Raw genomic sequence first — 13,407 nt, 5'->3', positions numbered from 1 at the left:
TCTAAAATATTTTGACAAATGTGTATCAACCAAATTAAAAACAAAGGCTTTCATGTTAGCAACAACAACAAAAAAAAGGGGGGGGAGGGGAGGGAGGGGGAGAGGAGGCGGGGAGGGGAAGAGGAGGAGACGGAGGGGAGGGAGGAGGGGGAATAGCAATGGTAGAAATCACCACCCTCAAAACAGCTCTGAACACGGTGATAATATCCCCATTTAACAGACGAAGAAACTGAGACTCCGGGAAGGGAAAGGACTTGCCTCAGGTCACACAGCAAGTAGTAGGGAAGGTGGGATTTGAATCCAGGTCTTTCTGCTCTTGTCTGAGCAAGGCAGCAGGATTACAGGGGGGTGTGAGATTGAGCACAAAAATGGGGGATTTTAAAACAGATGCCAGGGCTTCCCTGGTGGCGCAGTGGTTGAGAGTCCGCCTGCCAATGCAGGGGACGCGGGTTCGTGCCCCGGTCCGGGAAGATCCCACATGCCGCGGAGCGGCTGGGCCCGTGAGCCATGGCCGCTGAGCCTGCGCGTCCGGAGCCTGTGCTCCGCAACGGGAGAGGCCACAACAGTGAGAGGCCTGCGTACTGAAAAAAAACAAAACAAAACAAAACAAAACCACAGATGCCAGACAAGGAGAGAAAAAGGGTGGCCTACCGGCCAAGACAGGAGGAAAGATGAGGGAAGGGGTCTCCCAGGGGAAGTTTGAGATGCTGCAATGATAGTTTGGGGGCCTAGGAGTGCGCTGGTTAAAATAATGTGAACGTGAGAGGATTTACCATCTTCATTTCACCCTACCACTCGCCATCAGTAGATCTGGTAGGGAATTTTGTTTGTTTACTTGTTTAGGGTTTTTCTATTTCTTCCCATTAGTGAAGCACCGAACATATTAAAACACCAGAAGCAGCAATGAAATGCTAATTAGTTTATAATGATCTTTTGTCCCTGAAACAGATTAAATCGAAATTCTCAGAAGCCTGGACTCTGGCCATTCACAGGAAAGCTACTGGAAAGTGGGTGCCTTTTTTTTTTTAAATCTCTACTAGTGCAGATCCCAAGATGATTGAGAAGAGGACAAAAACGAAAAAAGGAAGACTCTGTTCTCCCACCAGGGTGTTGCCTGCCCCATCAGTCCAGGTAACAGGCTAGGTGTCCAAGAATTAAGCAGCTTATTCTGGGGATGTGATCAGGAGGTTCTTTTCAAGGGGAGAGCTCACCTCCAGCTTCTAAATTCCCAAGATCTGCCCTCTTAGGTGAAGGCAGAGGTGAAGGTCAGAGCTGCAACTGCAAACTGAAACCCCCGCGGTTCCAAAGCGGATTAACCTGGCTGTTCTTGCTCCTATTCAGGTTAAGGAGCGAAGCTTCGATGTCTGCACAGAAGAAAGGTGTGCACGTGGCAGACAGTAAGGGGTACGCTTTTACTGGGAGCCATGAATCAGGTTTGTTCTTTTAGGAAAAGCTTGGTGCCTCCAAGCTGCTTTTACCCAGCTCCTCGATGGGACCCTGCCAGGCAGGGGGCCACCTGAGAGGCAGGGGCTTGGAGAGGGTGGTCAGGCAAGGAACTGGCTCTGCCCTGGGGCTGCTTGATGAATTTGGGGAGATGAGAGGATCACCATAGTGGTTGCCCCCTTTTTTGGTAACAAAGATCCTGAGCTCATAAGCAAATGCCTTTATAAGGAAGAAGAGACAAAAGGAAATGATTAATTTGCTGAGTCCTTATCTCTGTGCTGTGTGCTTTACATATATCAGCCTACCTGATCCTTACAAGGATCCTGTAAAAGTCCCTATTTTTACCCCCACGTACCCCCGTTTCACAGACAAGGAATCCAAAGATCAGAGCTGCTAAGAAACCTGCCCTAGGTCCCACAGCTAGGAGAGAGTAGGCTTCCGATCTGAACCCTTGTCTCTGACTTCAAAGTCCGTGTCTCTCTGATGCTCAACCATGCAATTCTCCAGCCTCGCCCTAGGCAGAGATTCTCAGCTCAGGGCAGGGGGGTGAGAAGAGTAGACTGAAAATACACATTTCAAATGATACTCTTACTATTTCTGTAACACACTCTTTGGAGATTCAGGCTAGATCTCTCTAACTGGTGTGAATTTGCAGGCGGCGACAGGGTGAGAAGTATCTCATGGGGCCCGGGTGAACAAGGTGGAATCACACGGCCTCACCTGCAAATACCGTGGGTCCCTGGGACTGAACAGTAACCTTTTGTCTGCACATTAATATGAGCGGGTGTCGCAGGGAGCATCCCCAAGGCAACGCCTGAGTCTTGGCTGTCTTTGTACCCGCAGGCCTAGCACAGTGCCTGGCATGTCGTAGGGGTTTAATACCTGTCTGCTGTTCCTGAGTGAAAAGAAGGGGTCTCCACTCGACACCCTTCCTATGGGGCCCAGCTTCTCGCCGCATCACGTACCTTAAATTGATTTCCCACTGCACCACCGACCGGTCCTGCCCTCCTGCTGTGAAGGTGTAGCGGCCGTCATAGGAAACGTCCATTCCAGCCACCCCGCTGGGGTGGCATATAAGAGCAGATGTCTTATGTGGGTTGCCATCAACTGGTAAGATCTGAAGTCCAACCTAGAAAGGAAGATGTAACTAGATATTCAGACTCAGATAACCGGGCCCCAGGCCGGGCCTGGCAGGGTCACCTGTCACCTCCAGATCTCTTCACGGGAAGGACCTGTGTGTCTAGAACCAGGCATCTCAGTGTGTGAGAGCTGCACGTCACATGGCTGGGGCTTCGCACACACTGTGCCCTGAACGGTGGTCCCTTGGGAGAGAGACGCAGGTTCCACCAGGGACACAGAAAGGAGGCTTTCCTCCTGTCTTCATGGTCACATGTCCAGGCTTTTCCAGGACAATTCTGGCATCTTATGATTTTACGCCTTCCCATATAGTCATCAAATATACAACTAAGTGTAACTAACTTGTATGTCTTTATGAGATTTTTCCTTGTAAAGAAATCAGAAAAGAAAACCCTTTGGTGGACCACGTGTCTTGCACTTTTGGGAGCAGAGGAAACGAGGTGACTCTCCTGAGAATCATTTCCGCTCATTCACAGCCATTTTCACTGTGGAGCAGGATGGCAGTCGCGGGCTTGGCTGCGAAAGCCGGCGTTCTTGAGTCTTGAAATACCTGAGACTGCCTCCGGCTCCAAGTACACACGGTCACCTTACGGGGCAGAGAGCAAAGGGCTGGTACCTTGTCCCTGTTAATAAACACCACGTAGCGTTTCTGAAGTTCCAGAGGGGTTTTCACTGGGAGGATTTGTATCTGCTCAATGGGGGATCCGTAAACTGGCCCGAGGAGTGTCCTTCTGCAAGAGAAAACAGGAACGCTTTCTAAATTCCACAAATCCCAACGCAGGTTTTATGACTTGCTCCCTTTCCCGTTGCCCTATACTTTTTAAATTCTGAATTTCCTGTCTTGTTGCTCAGCTAAGCCCATTGTAAGAACCTCTCCCTCAGCCGCTAACAGCGGCCGTAAAGAAGGGGCAACAGCTCCAAAGGGCGAACGCTCTGGGGAAACTGCTTGTGAAGGATGCTCTTCACAGCGGCGGCTCTGACTTTCCTCCTTGCCAGCTGAGTGAAGGGAACATTGCGCCTCGAGAACGTGCACGCGAACAAAGGATGGGAAAACTGCTGCAAGGACGGGAGGAACGTCAGCAGGATGCGAGGAAACACCCCCATCCCCACGGCGGGGCCAAGACCTCAGCCTGGTGTCCAGACAGCTGACAGCAGGTCTGAAGGCAACGCGCGGATTCCCAGAACTCCATCTGGGCACCAAACTGTAAGGAATCGCACCCTCACAGCAGCCCGACTTCTGAATTCAGACACTCTCACGCTAATTAGGCATCTGATCTGAGGGGAGGCTCCCGGACAGGACCTTGCACACACACCTCCTGAGGCCTGGGAGGGGCACTAGCCGCTTTTTATTCTTTTTTTTTAAAAAATATATATATATTTTTACAGTATATCCTTGTAGCTTATTTTATTTATTTATCTATCTATTTATTTATTTATTTATGGCTGCATTGGGTCTTTGCTGCCACGCGCGGGCTTTCTCTAGTTGCGGCGAGCGGGGGCTACTCTCCGTTGCGGTGCGCGAGCTTCTCATTGCGGTGGCTTCTCTTGTTGCGGAGCGCGGGCTCTAGGCGCACGGGCTTCAGTAGCTGTGGCTCGCGGGCTCTAGAGCGCAGGCTCAGTAGTTGCGGCACACGGGCTCAGTTGCTCCGCGGCATGTGGGATCTTCCCGGACCAGGGATCAAACCCGTGTCCCCTGCATTGGCAGGTGGATTCTTAACCACTGCGCCACCAGGGAAGTCCCCACTTTATATTCTTAATTATATATCTTTTTTTTTAAAAAAGAGGACCCACAAAGCCAAATACACTTCACACCCCACAAAACTTGGGTCTGCCCAGGGTAAGGACGGTAGCTATTTCATCTTATTATATTTTAAGCCCCTCATCGTTTGGGTGCGTTTTCTCCCTGTGTCCCCTGCACCCAGCCCGTGTATGGTGGGAACAGGAGACGCTCCTTGTATGTCTTTCTTGAGCACCTCTCTGTGCCAGGCACCGTGACGGGAGGTCGGAACTCAGAAATGAGTGAGATTTGGTTGCTAACCTCGCAGCCTTGCAGGAACAACAGACGTGGAAGCACCATGAGGGGAGAAGTGAGGTGACAGGCAAATTCCCGGCACGGAGCCTGCGCGAGGAAGGAGTGATAGGACATCTATCAAGCTGAGTTTGGGAAGGTGAATTCGAAAGGCAGAGAAAATACGGAGGTAACGGAAAAACAGGCAGTGGGCACAGGAGGTCAAAGGTATGGGACGTGGACTATTGCTTGAAAACTGCAGAAACAGTAAAGGAGAAAGAAGGCTGGTGGTGGAGGGAGGTAAAACCGAAGAGGTGAGCAGGGGTGAACTCTGAAGGCAGACTTGACCCTGACCACTGGGCTGCAGGATGTAGGAGAGTATCAGGCTGGATGATCCAGGATCAGGTTTACGTGCACAGAGAATTAGGTGAAATGTTAAAAACACTAAAATGACCAGCTGGTAGACAATGCATCAGCTAATTGTAGGTCACCCTATCTAGTCATTTGAGTAGAAATGTTCAAGGACTTTCCTCAAATATCATTGAGTGGGTAGAGGCAGGGAAGAGGATGGTTAAGAGCACAGACTCTGGTTTGAACCCCAGCTCTGACCCTTAAAAATTAGGGGCAAGTTGTGGAGAAACTGGAACCTTCATATATTGCTGGCAGGAATGTAAAGTGGTGCAGCTACTTTGGAAAACAGTCTGGCGGTTCCTCAAATGGTTAAACAGAGTTACCATATGATCCAGCCATTCTACCTCTAGGTCTACATCCAGGAGAAATGAAACAGATGTCTACACAGAAACTGATACACAAATGTTCACAATAGCCAAAAAGTAGAGACAACCCACCTGACAACTGATGGATGAATAGACAAAATGTGGTCTGTGGATACAGAGGAATACTATTCAGCCATTAAAAGGAATGAAGAACTGACACAGGCTACACCATGGATGAACTTTGAAAACATGATGCTGATATCATATGATTCCATTTACATGAAATGTCCAGAACAGACAAATCCACACAGACAGAAAGTAGACTGGTGTTGCCGGGGCTGGAGCAGTGGGGGGTCAGGGGGGAAAGAACGTGAATGGGGAGTGACTGCTAATGGGTTTGGGGCATCTTTTGGGGGGTAATGAAAATGTTCTTGAATTAAATAGTGATGATGGTTACACAACTTTGTGAGTATAGTAAAAAGCCATTGAAAATGGTAAATGTTATGGTATATGAATTATACCTTAATTTAAGTTATAAATAAGCAAAAGAAAAAAAAAGTCAAGCTAGTCAACCCCTCTGGGCCTCAGGTTCCTCACTGGTAAAATAGGGATAATGACAGTATTTACCCCGTAAGACTGTAGTGAGCACTAAATAAGTTAATATATATAAAGCACTCAGAACAGTTCCTGGCACATAGTAGGAGCTATATAACTGCTACCTAGTACTGCCAACATTTCTAACAATTCCATAAAATTAATATCTTTTTCTTCTGATTGAAAACATTTTACATATTCATTGTGAAAATTTTCAAATATTGAGACATAAAGTAGAAAATCTACCCATAACGCTACATGGCTGCACCCTTTATCCCAAGATAATCATGGGTAATAGTTTGGTGTATACGACTCGAGAATTTCTTTTATATATATTCTAGCCCATATAATTATAATTTTAGATGAAAATATATAAGTTACATAAATATAATTTTAGATGAAAATATATGCATGCATATTTGGCAATTTGCTGTATCTCATATTATGCCTTGGAGATATTTCCGTGTTACTATGCAGAGAGCTATCTTCTCTTTTTTCTTTTTTTCCTTTTCTAAAAGCAGCATCATGTTTCAGTGTACTGACGAGCCATCATTTAACTAATTCCCTATTAATGGACATTTGGATTGTTTCCATTTTTTAAAATATTTTCAAACAAGACATCCTTTTACTTATGTCTTGGCATCCTGTGTGAGTACTTCTGTGGGCTACATTCCTAGAAGTCAGAAGACAGGCTATAATTTAATAGAGGGTAACAAACTGCTGTCCCCACACCTCCCACCCCCGCCCGCTAACAGCCGGTTGGTTCCCTTACACCCTTGCCAACGCCGGGCGCTATCCATCATTTTTATCTTTGCTAATCTGATTTGTGAAAAATGATGTCTTGTTTTCATTTGCATCTTTGATGCACTGGTGAGCATCTGCTCAGAGGTTTTATTGGCCTTTGTCTGTGAACTGCCTCTTCACGTTCTTCCAAATGCTTTTAAATGCATTTTTTAATCATTTTGGATTTATCATCAAAAGACAATTCCTTCCCAATTAAGCTGTGGTTACAGGGCTTTATTATTCCTACAACTTAAAAGATGCTTTATGCAAGGTGTTTTTACTTTGAAACGATGAGAATGTTTTAACTAGATAGAGGTGGTAGTTGCACAACATTGTGAATGGACTAAACACCAGTGACTTGTTCACTTTAAAATGGTTGGTTTTATGTTATGTGAATTTCACCTCAATAAACTATTTTTTAAGAAAGATGCTTTCTACGAATTTCCAATTGATCTTCAATGGCAGAAACTCCTAACTTAATGGCTCTAAATGAAAGCACTAATTCGAAAAGATATACACATCCCTATGATCATTGCAGCTTTACTTACAATAGCTAAGATATGGAAGCAACCTACATGTCCATCAAAAGATGAATGGATAAAGAAGATACACAATGGAATAAAAATCTTGTCATTTGTGACAGCATGGATGGACCTAGAGGGTATTATGCTAAGTGAAATAAGTCAGACAGAGAAAGACAAATACTGTATGATTTCACTTATATGTGGAAACTAAAAAACAAAACAAATGAACAAATGTAACAAAATAGAAACAGAATTACAGATACAGAGAACAAACTGGTGGTTGCCTGAGGGGAGGAGAGATGGGGGGCGGGGAGAAATAGGTGAGGGAGATTAAGTGGTACAAACTTTCAGTTACAAAATAAATGAGTCGGGCTTCCCTGGTGGCGCAGTGGTTGCGCGTCCGCCTGCCGATGCAGGGGAACCGGGTTCGCGCCCCGGTCTGGGAGGATCCCACATGCCGCGGAGCGGCTGGGCCCGTGAGCCATGGCCGCTGAGCCTGCGCGTCCGGAGCCTGCGCGTCCGGAGCCTGTGCTCCGCAACGGGAGAGGCCACAACAGTGAGAGGCCCGCATACCACAAAAAAAAAAAAAAAAAAAAAGAGTCACAGGTATGAAATGTACAGCGTGGAGAATATAGTCAATAACTATGTAATATCTTTGTACAGTGACATATTGTAGTGATCATGTTGAAATGAATGGAAGTATGTATAAATGTATAGAATCACTACGTTGTGTAACAAGAACTAATATGGTGTCATAGGTCAATGATACTTCAGAAACAAAGAAACTCATAGAAAAAGAGATCAGATTTGTGGTTACCAGAAGGGAGGGGTTGGGGGAAGGCGGAACCAGATGAAGGCAGGCTAAAGGCACAAACTTCCAGTTACAGGATAAATAAGTCCTAGGGACGTGATGTACCACATGGTAAATAGAGGGAACCCTGCTGTGTGTCACACAGCAAAATGGGTAAGAGAGTAAATCCTAAGAGTTCTCATCTCACAGAAAAAAATGTTTTTCTAGGGACCTCCCCGGTGGTCCAGTGGTTGAGAACCCGTCTTGCAAGGGAAGGGACGCGGGTTCGAGCCCTGGTCGGGGAACTAACATCCCACATGCCGCAAGGGACAACTAAGCCCACGCACCAGAACTAGAGAGGAGCCCGCGTGCCGCAATGAAGAGCCCGCGTGCCGCAACTAAGACCCAACGCAGCCAAAAAATAAGATAAATAAATAATAAAATTTTTTAAAAAGAACTGTTATGAAAAGTTATACAAAAAAAAGTTTTTCTATTTCTTTAATTTTGTACCTATAGGAGCTGACGGATGTTCACTAAACATACTGTGATATCACTTCACAATGTAAGTAAAATCATTATGCTGTAGACCTTCAACTTATACAGTGCTGTATGTCAATCATATCTCAACAAAACTGGAAGAAAAAAATAATAGCAACAAAAAATGCAATGGATGGAAACATTTTTAAAAAAAAACAAAAGAAATTTGCTTTACGCTAATTTCCCACTGATCTTCAATGGCAGAAGCTCCTCACCTCTTGGCTCTGTCTGTGTCTGTTACTAACTGCTAGCGGCAACTCCAAGCCTGGGCCACTCCATCCCGCATCCCCCAGCCACCTGCTCGGCCAACTCAGAGGTTCTCAGGACTGGGCACATCTATGGGATATTCTTTGTCCAAAAAGTTTGTGTCCGTTAAAGATGATGTACAAAGACTCTGAAATCTTCCTAAAACTCCTTTTTCCATATTTCTTTCAAATGTCTCCTTCCCAGTGTTTTAATAGTTAAAAAAAAAAATTGCGCTGGATTTCTCTCCTGTCCCTGCCACGTGAAATGGCATTTTTCAGTCATTTTTCCTTGGACCCTTCTAAAAAGGGTTATTGGCGGGCGGGGTGGGGGGAACAAAGATCCTGGGTGATCCTGGCCTTTCGAGGACCTATCTTATCTGAGATACATTTCCAAAAAAAGGTCTTCCTCAAGCATGGGGCCAGCTGCTGTTGGTGTTTTCTGACTTCCTCCTCCTGGGTGGGGTCACTAAAGCAGTCTCACCTTCAGTTTCTCCTGCCTCTGCTCTTCCCCGCCATACCCACGAGGCAGCCAAACCACAGGCAGAAAGAGGCTGCCTGCCAGGGCTGACGAGCTAGGATTGCAAAGCCAGGGCTGCAACACGGCCCAGTGATGCCAAGGAGAGGACAAAGTCACAGCTTGCTTCAAGGGTCAAGTCCTGCCCTGACCAGCAGCTTGACCCGGGGCAAGTTTTTTCAGCTCTCTGATCCCCCGTGGCACAATCCTTTGCAGGGTTATCGCAGATGAGACGGGATGACAGATGCAGGGCCCCGACACAGGGATCGTGCACCATAATCAGTGCTCATCACGAGAGGCAAAGCCTGGACCCACAGGCCTAGCAGCACAAGAGGCCAGCCACAGATGCAGACCTACTTCGGGATGGAGGAACCACTGCTCTAAGATGCTAAGCTTTGGATGCCCTGGGCTTGGTCCTTTGACTGCTTCTCCATCTACCCTTCCCCTCTGGAATCTTCTCTCATCTCATGGCTTTAAACCACCAGGTGTGCTGACCTCAAACATGGGTCTCCAGCCCAGCTTCTAACAGGAACTCCACTTCCCCAATAAAATGCAGATTTCATGGTGACAGAAACATTGTTTTGTTTTCATCTCCATCTTCACACCTAGAACAGCATCTGGCTCAGGTAGGGGCCCAGTAAATAGTTACTGAGAGAACAAAGAATGCTATCAGTTGAACTTAAAACTCCTTTAAGAAGAAGAATAAGAAAAATTAAACAACTGGTAGTATTCAGGTGAAACTATCTGTTGTCTTTTCTTTAACATCTTTATTGGAGTATAATTGCTTTACAATGGTGTGTTAGTTTCTGCTTTATAACAAAGTGAATCAGCTATACACATACATATGTCCCCATATCTCCTCCCTCTTGCGTCTCCCTCCCACCCTCCCTACCCCACCCCTCTAGGTGGTCGCAAAGCACCGAGCTGACCTCCCTGTGCTATGCGGCCGCTTCCCGCTAGCTGTCTGTTTTACATTTGGTGGTGCATATATGTCCATGCCACTCTCTCACTTCGTCCCAGCTTACCCTTCCCCTCCCCATGTCCTCAAGTCCATTCTGAAACTATCCGTTTTTATCCACGAGGGAAGAACAGAAGATTTTATCACACATCAGCAACTTCTCTGGGGCCTCGGGGTCCAGTTCCTTCCCTGAGCCTCAGGCACTGAGCTCTGGGTACCTTATCCCTGTGCAGTGCTGGGCTCAGAAACAAGGGCTTGGGGTTTGAATCCTGACTCTGGCACTTCCTAACCATGTGACCTTTGGTGAGAACGGCCTCCCTTATCTGTGCCTCGGTTTCCTCCTCTGCAAAGTGAGGAGGGTTGTGATGGTAGCCAAGCTGCTTGCAGGTCCTTCAGGTGGGACTTGAAATAAGCCAGGCACTGAGAAACTGATTTACGTGCCATTAGCGGGAAGCTCCCGTGCTTACCTGCACATTTTTGTGGTTGAATTAAAAAGCTTCACTTTGTAGCCACTGTTGCAAATGAGCAGGAAGAGCTCCTTGGTAAGTGGTGGGTACCAGACCATACAGGTGGGGTAGTTGCCCTGGTCGGTTCGGTGAATGTCCAGGACTTCCAGGTGGTCTTTGTAGCTCTTGAGTAGATTATACTCGATCTACAGAGAAGCCCAGATGAACACACATGAGGACTGAGGTGAATGAAGTCAGTCAACAGTCCTTTTCTGGGGAGAGACAGCATCAGGTCTTCTAGGAGAAGACTTGCCTAAACTTCTACACCTAATAAGCTACCAATACGGAGTATCCATTATGAGCAAGATGATGCCATTTAATACTCACGACTCCCCAGCAAAGCAGCACTGTTGTGCCCATTTTGCAGATGAGAAAACAGATGTTCAGAGAGGTTCAGTGGTTTTCCCAAGGTCACACAGCTAAGAAGGGGGAGGGTGAGAATTAAAATCTAGGTCCAACTAACTCCAAAACCTGAACTCTTACAGTTTTGTTGTACTGCTTCACTTATCATTACCTTGGGAACTTTTTGAGGGTAGGAACTAATTCATATCAAAATCTCAGCACTTGACAGTCATAAATTAGCAGCCTGCTGAATTTCACACATATGTAGGCTTTGGTGGCGAGACCAGCATGGATGGGCAGAAGGAAGGATGGATAGAATAAAGGAAGGAAGGGGGGGAGGGAAGGAAGGAAGTTAAGATGGATGCACAGATAGATCGTTTGATTTTGAATCTTTTGGCTCAATCATGTAATATTGCATTTGCCACTGTCTCTACTTTTCCCTCTGATATTCTCTGAGTTGTCACAATGAGGTAAAAGCCTGGCCCTGTCCCCTAGACACACAGAAAGTGTAAGTGTTGGCTTCGAAACGTACACTGAGAGGCGAGGGTGGCTGAGCTGTCCGTGCTGTGGGGAGTACACCCACCCCGCCGTCAACGTGCCACTTCCCAGGAGCCTCCTCACTCAGGACACAAGTCCCTGTGTGGTGTCAGAGCCGTGTGAAGGCCAAGTGCCAACTCAGAAAGGTTTCCGCTACTTTGTCGTACGTTCATTTTCTCAAACAAACACACGTACTGTTGGTCTGGTTCCGTGCCAGACGCCAGGGAGGTAACGAGAATGAGACACGCTCCTGGTGACCAGGCAAAGGAAAATGAAACAGCTTACCAAGAGTCTGTCTCTCCCGAGGCTCAGCAGTCTCGGCTCATTGCTGTCCAGATGAACCCCGAACAGGACACTTCGAATGCTCTTGCGATGAGAACGAAGTCTTGCCAAATACTCCCAGACCCTTCGTCCATTTTTGACTCTCACCACGTAAACGGCCACAGTGAAACTTACATCCTGAGTATGAGCAAAAGAGCAGAAGTTGCTCCTTTTTAGATTTTGTTAACTTAAGAATCATCACTATATTTTTCATACTAACTTTGCTTTTAGAAATTTTATGCAAAAAGAAAACCTTTGTCTATTGGAGCAAGTAGTAAAATAATGCCCGTTTTGCAGATGAGAAAATCAAGGTTCAAAGTAGGTAGGTGGGGGCAGGGAGAGACGGTATTTGTCTGACACTATGGTCTTACTCTCCTTGCTGCTCCCCACCTCATTCTCTGTTGGAAACTGAAACCCTGACTCTTTCTGCCTTTGTCCTCCCTTCTCTTTATCCGGCTATACAAAATTTTAAAAGTTACAATTAGAAAATATATACACGATGGCTGAAAGCGACAGGGGTCGGGGAGTGGGCGGGAGCAGCCCGAAGGGACCTGGGGCGCCTGAGTCGGTGCGCTGCTGGGAAGCGTGTAAGGGACAGAGGTTCAAGTGAAGCCGCTGCTTCCCCGCACCCCACCCCATCCCCCAAGAGAGCTGGCATGAAGGGAGAGGTTGGGGGTCCCAGAAAAATCTTTACTGAGATTAAGAGCCCTATTCACAGAGGGAAGGACCAGAATCCGAAATGCTCAGTGGAAGACTCCGCTTAAATGAGAATGTCATCTCGTCAAAAATCAAAGGGAAAGATAAAACCCTGGATGCAGGGAAAGGGTTCCGAAAAACTAACAAACCAAAACGAGCTGTCAGAGTAGAGAATCCAAGTCTGGAAGTTCTGAGGCCCTGGTCTTGTTTTCAGAAGTCCCCCCGCTTCCCCCACCCCTTTCTCCTTTTATAACAGCTTTGTTGAGATATAATTCACCTCCTACACAATTCACCCACTGGAAGCGTACAGTTCAGCGGGCTTTAGTATATTCACAGAGTTGTGCATCCATCATCACAGTTTTAGAACACTTTCATCACCCCCAAAAGAAACCTGTACCCTCTAGCAGCTACTCCCCATCCCCCCTAACTCCCAGCCCCTCCCCCTCGTGGCTTTAAATAAGGTTGCTGAGCCCCTGGACGGCATTCAGTGAAAATTCTCACAGCGGTCGCCATATACTGGGAGTCGTGGGAGAAGCTGACGTGAGTCACACTGGTTCTGGAATATTTGAAAGGCTCTGGGATTTCACTTTCTAAGGACATTGCATCAAGAATGTAAACGGTCCCTTCTGTGAAGCCAGCTCCGAGGAGAGCTCCTGAAATCACAAGCCAGAGAACAATGATCAAAAAGGACTTCAGGGCTTCCCTGGTGGCGCAGTGGTTGAGAGTCCGCCTGCCGATGCAGGGGACACGGGTTCG

The 13,407-nt window shown here is 46.8% G+C and overlaps 1 protein-coding gene across 1 annotated transcript in view; it reads right to left on the bottom strand.

The window, feature by feature from the left end:
• The window catches only part of CFAP251 (cilia and flagella associated protein 251), a 49,023-nt gene that overhangs the window by 3,502 nt on the left and 32,114 nt on the right, over nucleotides 1-13,407 (bottom strand). Inside the window, exons 12-16 of the mRNA XM_028480707.1 lie at nucleotides 13,153-13,304; nucleotides 11,920-12,093; nucleotides 10,717-10,901; nucleotides 3,197-3,311; nucleotides 2,409-2,572 (exon numbers count right to left, since the gene is read on the bottom strand). Of these exons, the coding sequence (XP_028336508.1) occupies nucleotides 2,409-2,572; nucleotides 3,197-3,311; nucleotides 10,717-10,901; nucleotides 11,920-12,093; nucleotides 13,153-13,304 (790 nt within the window). The remainder of the gene's footprint in view (nucleotides 1-2,408; nucleotides 2,573-3,196; nucleotides 3,312-10,716; nucleotides 10,902-11,919; nucleotides 12,094-13,152; nucleotides 13,305-13,407) is intronic.

Source organism: Physeter macrocephalus, chromosome 19, assembly GCF_002837175.3.
Source record: "Physeter macrocephalus isolate SW-GA chromosome 19, ASM283717v5, whole genome shotgun sequence".
NCBI lineage: Eukaryota > Metazoa > Chordata > Mammalia > Artiodactyla > Physeteridae > Physeter > Physeter macrocephalus.
This window is presented reverse-complemented; position numbering and strand designations above follow the sequence as displayed.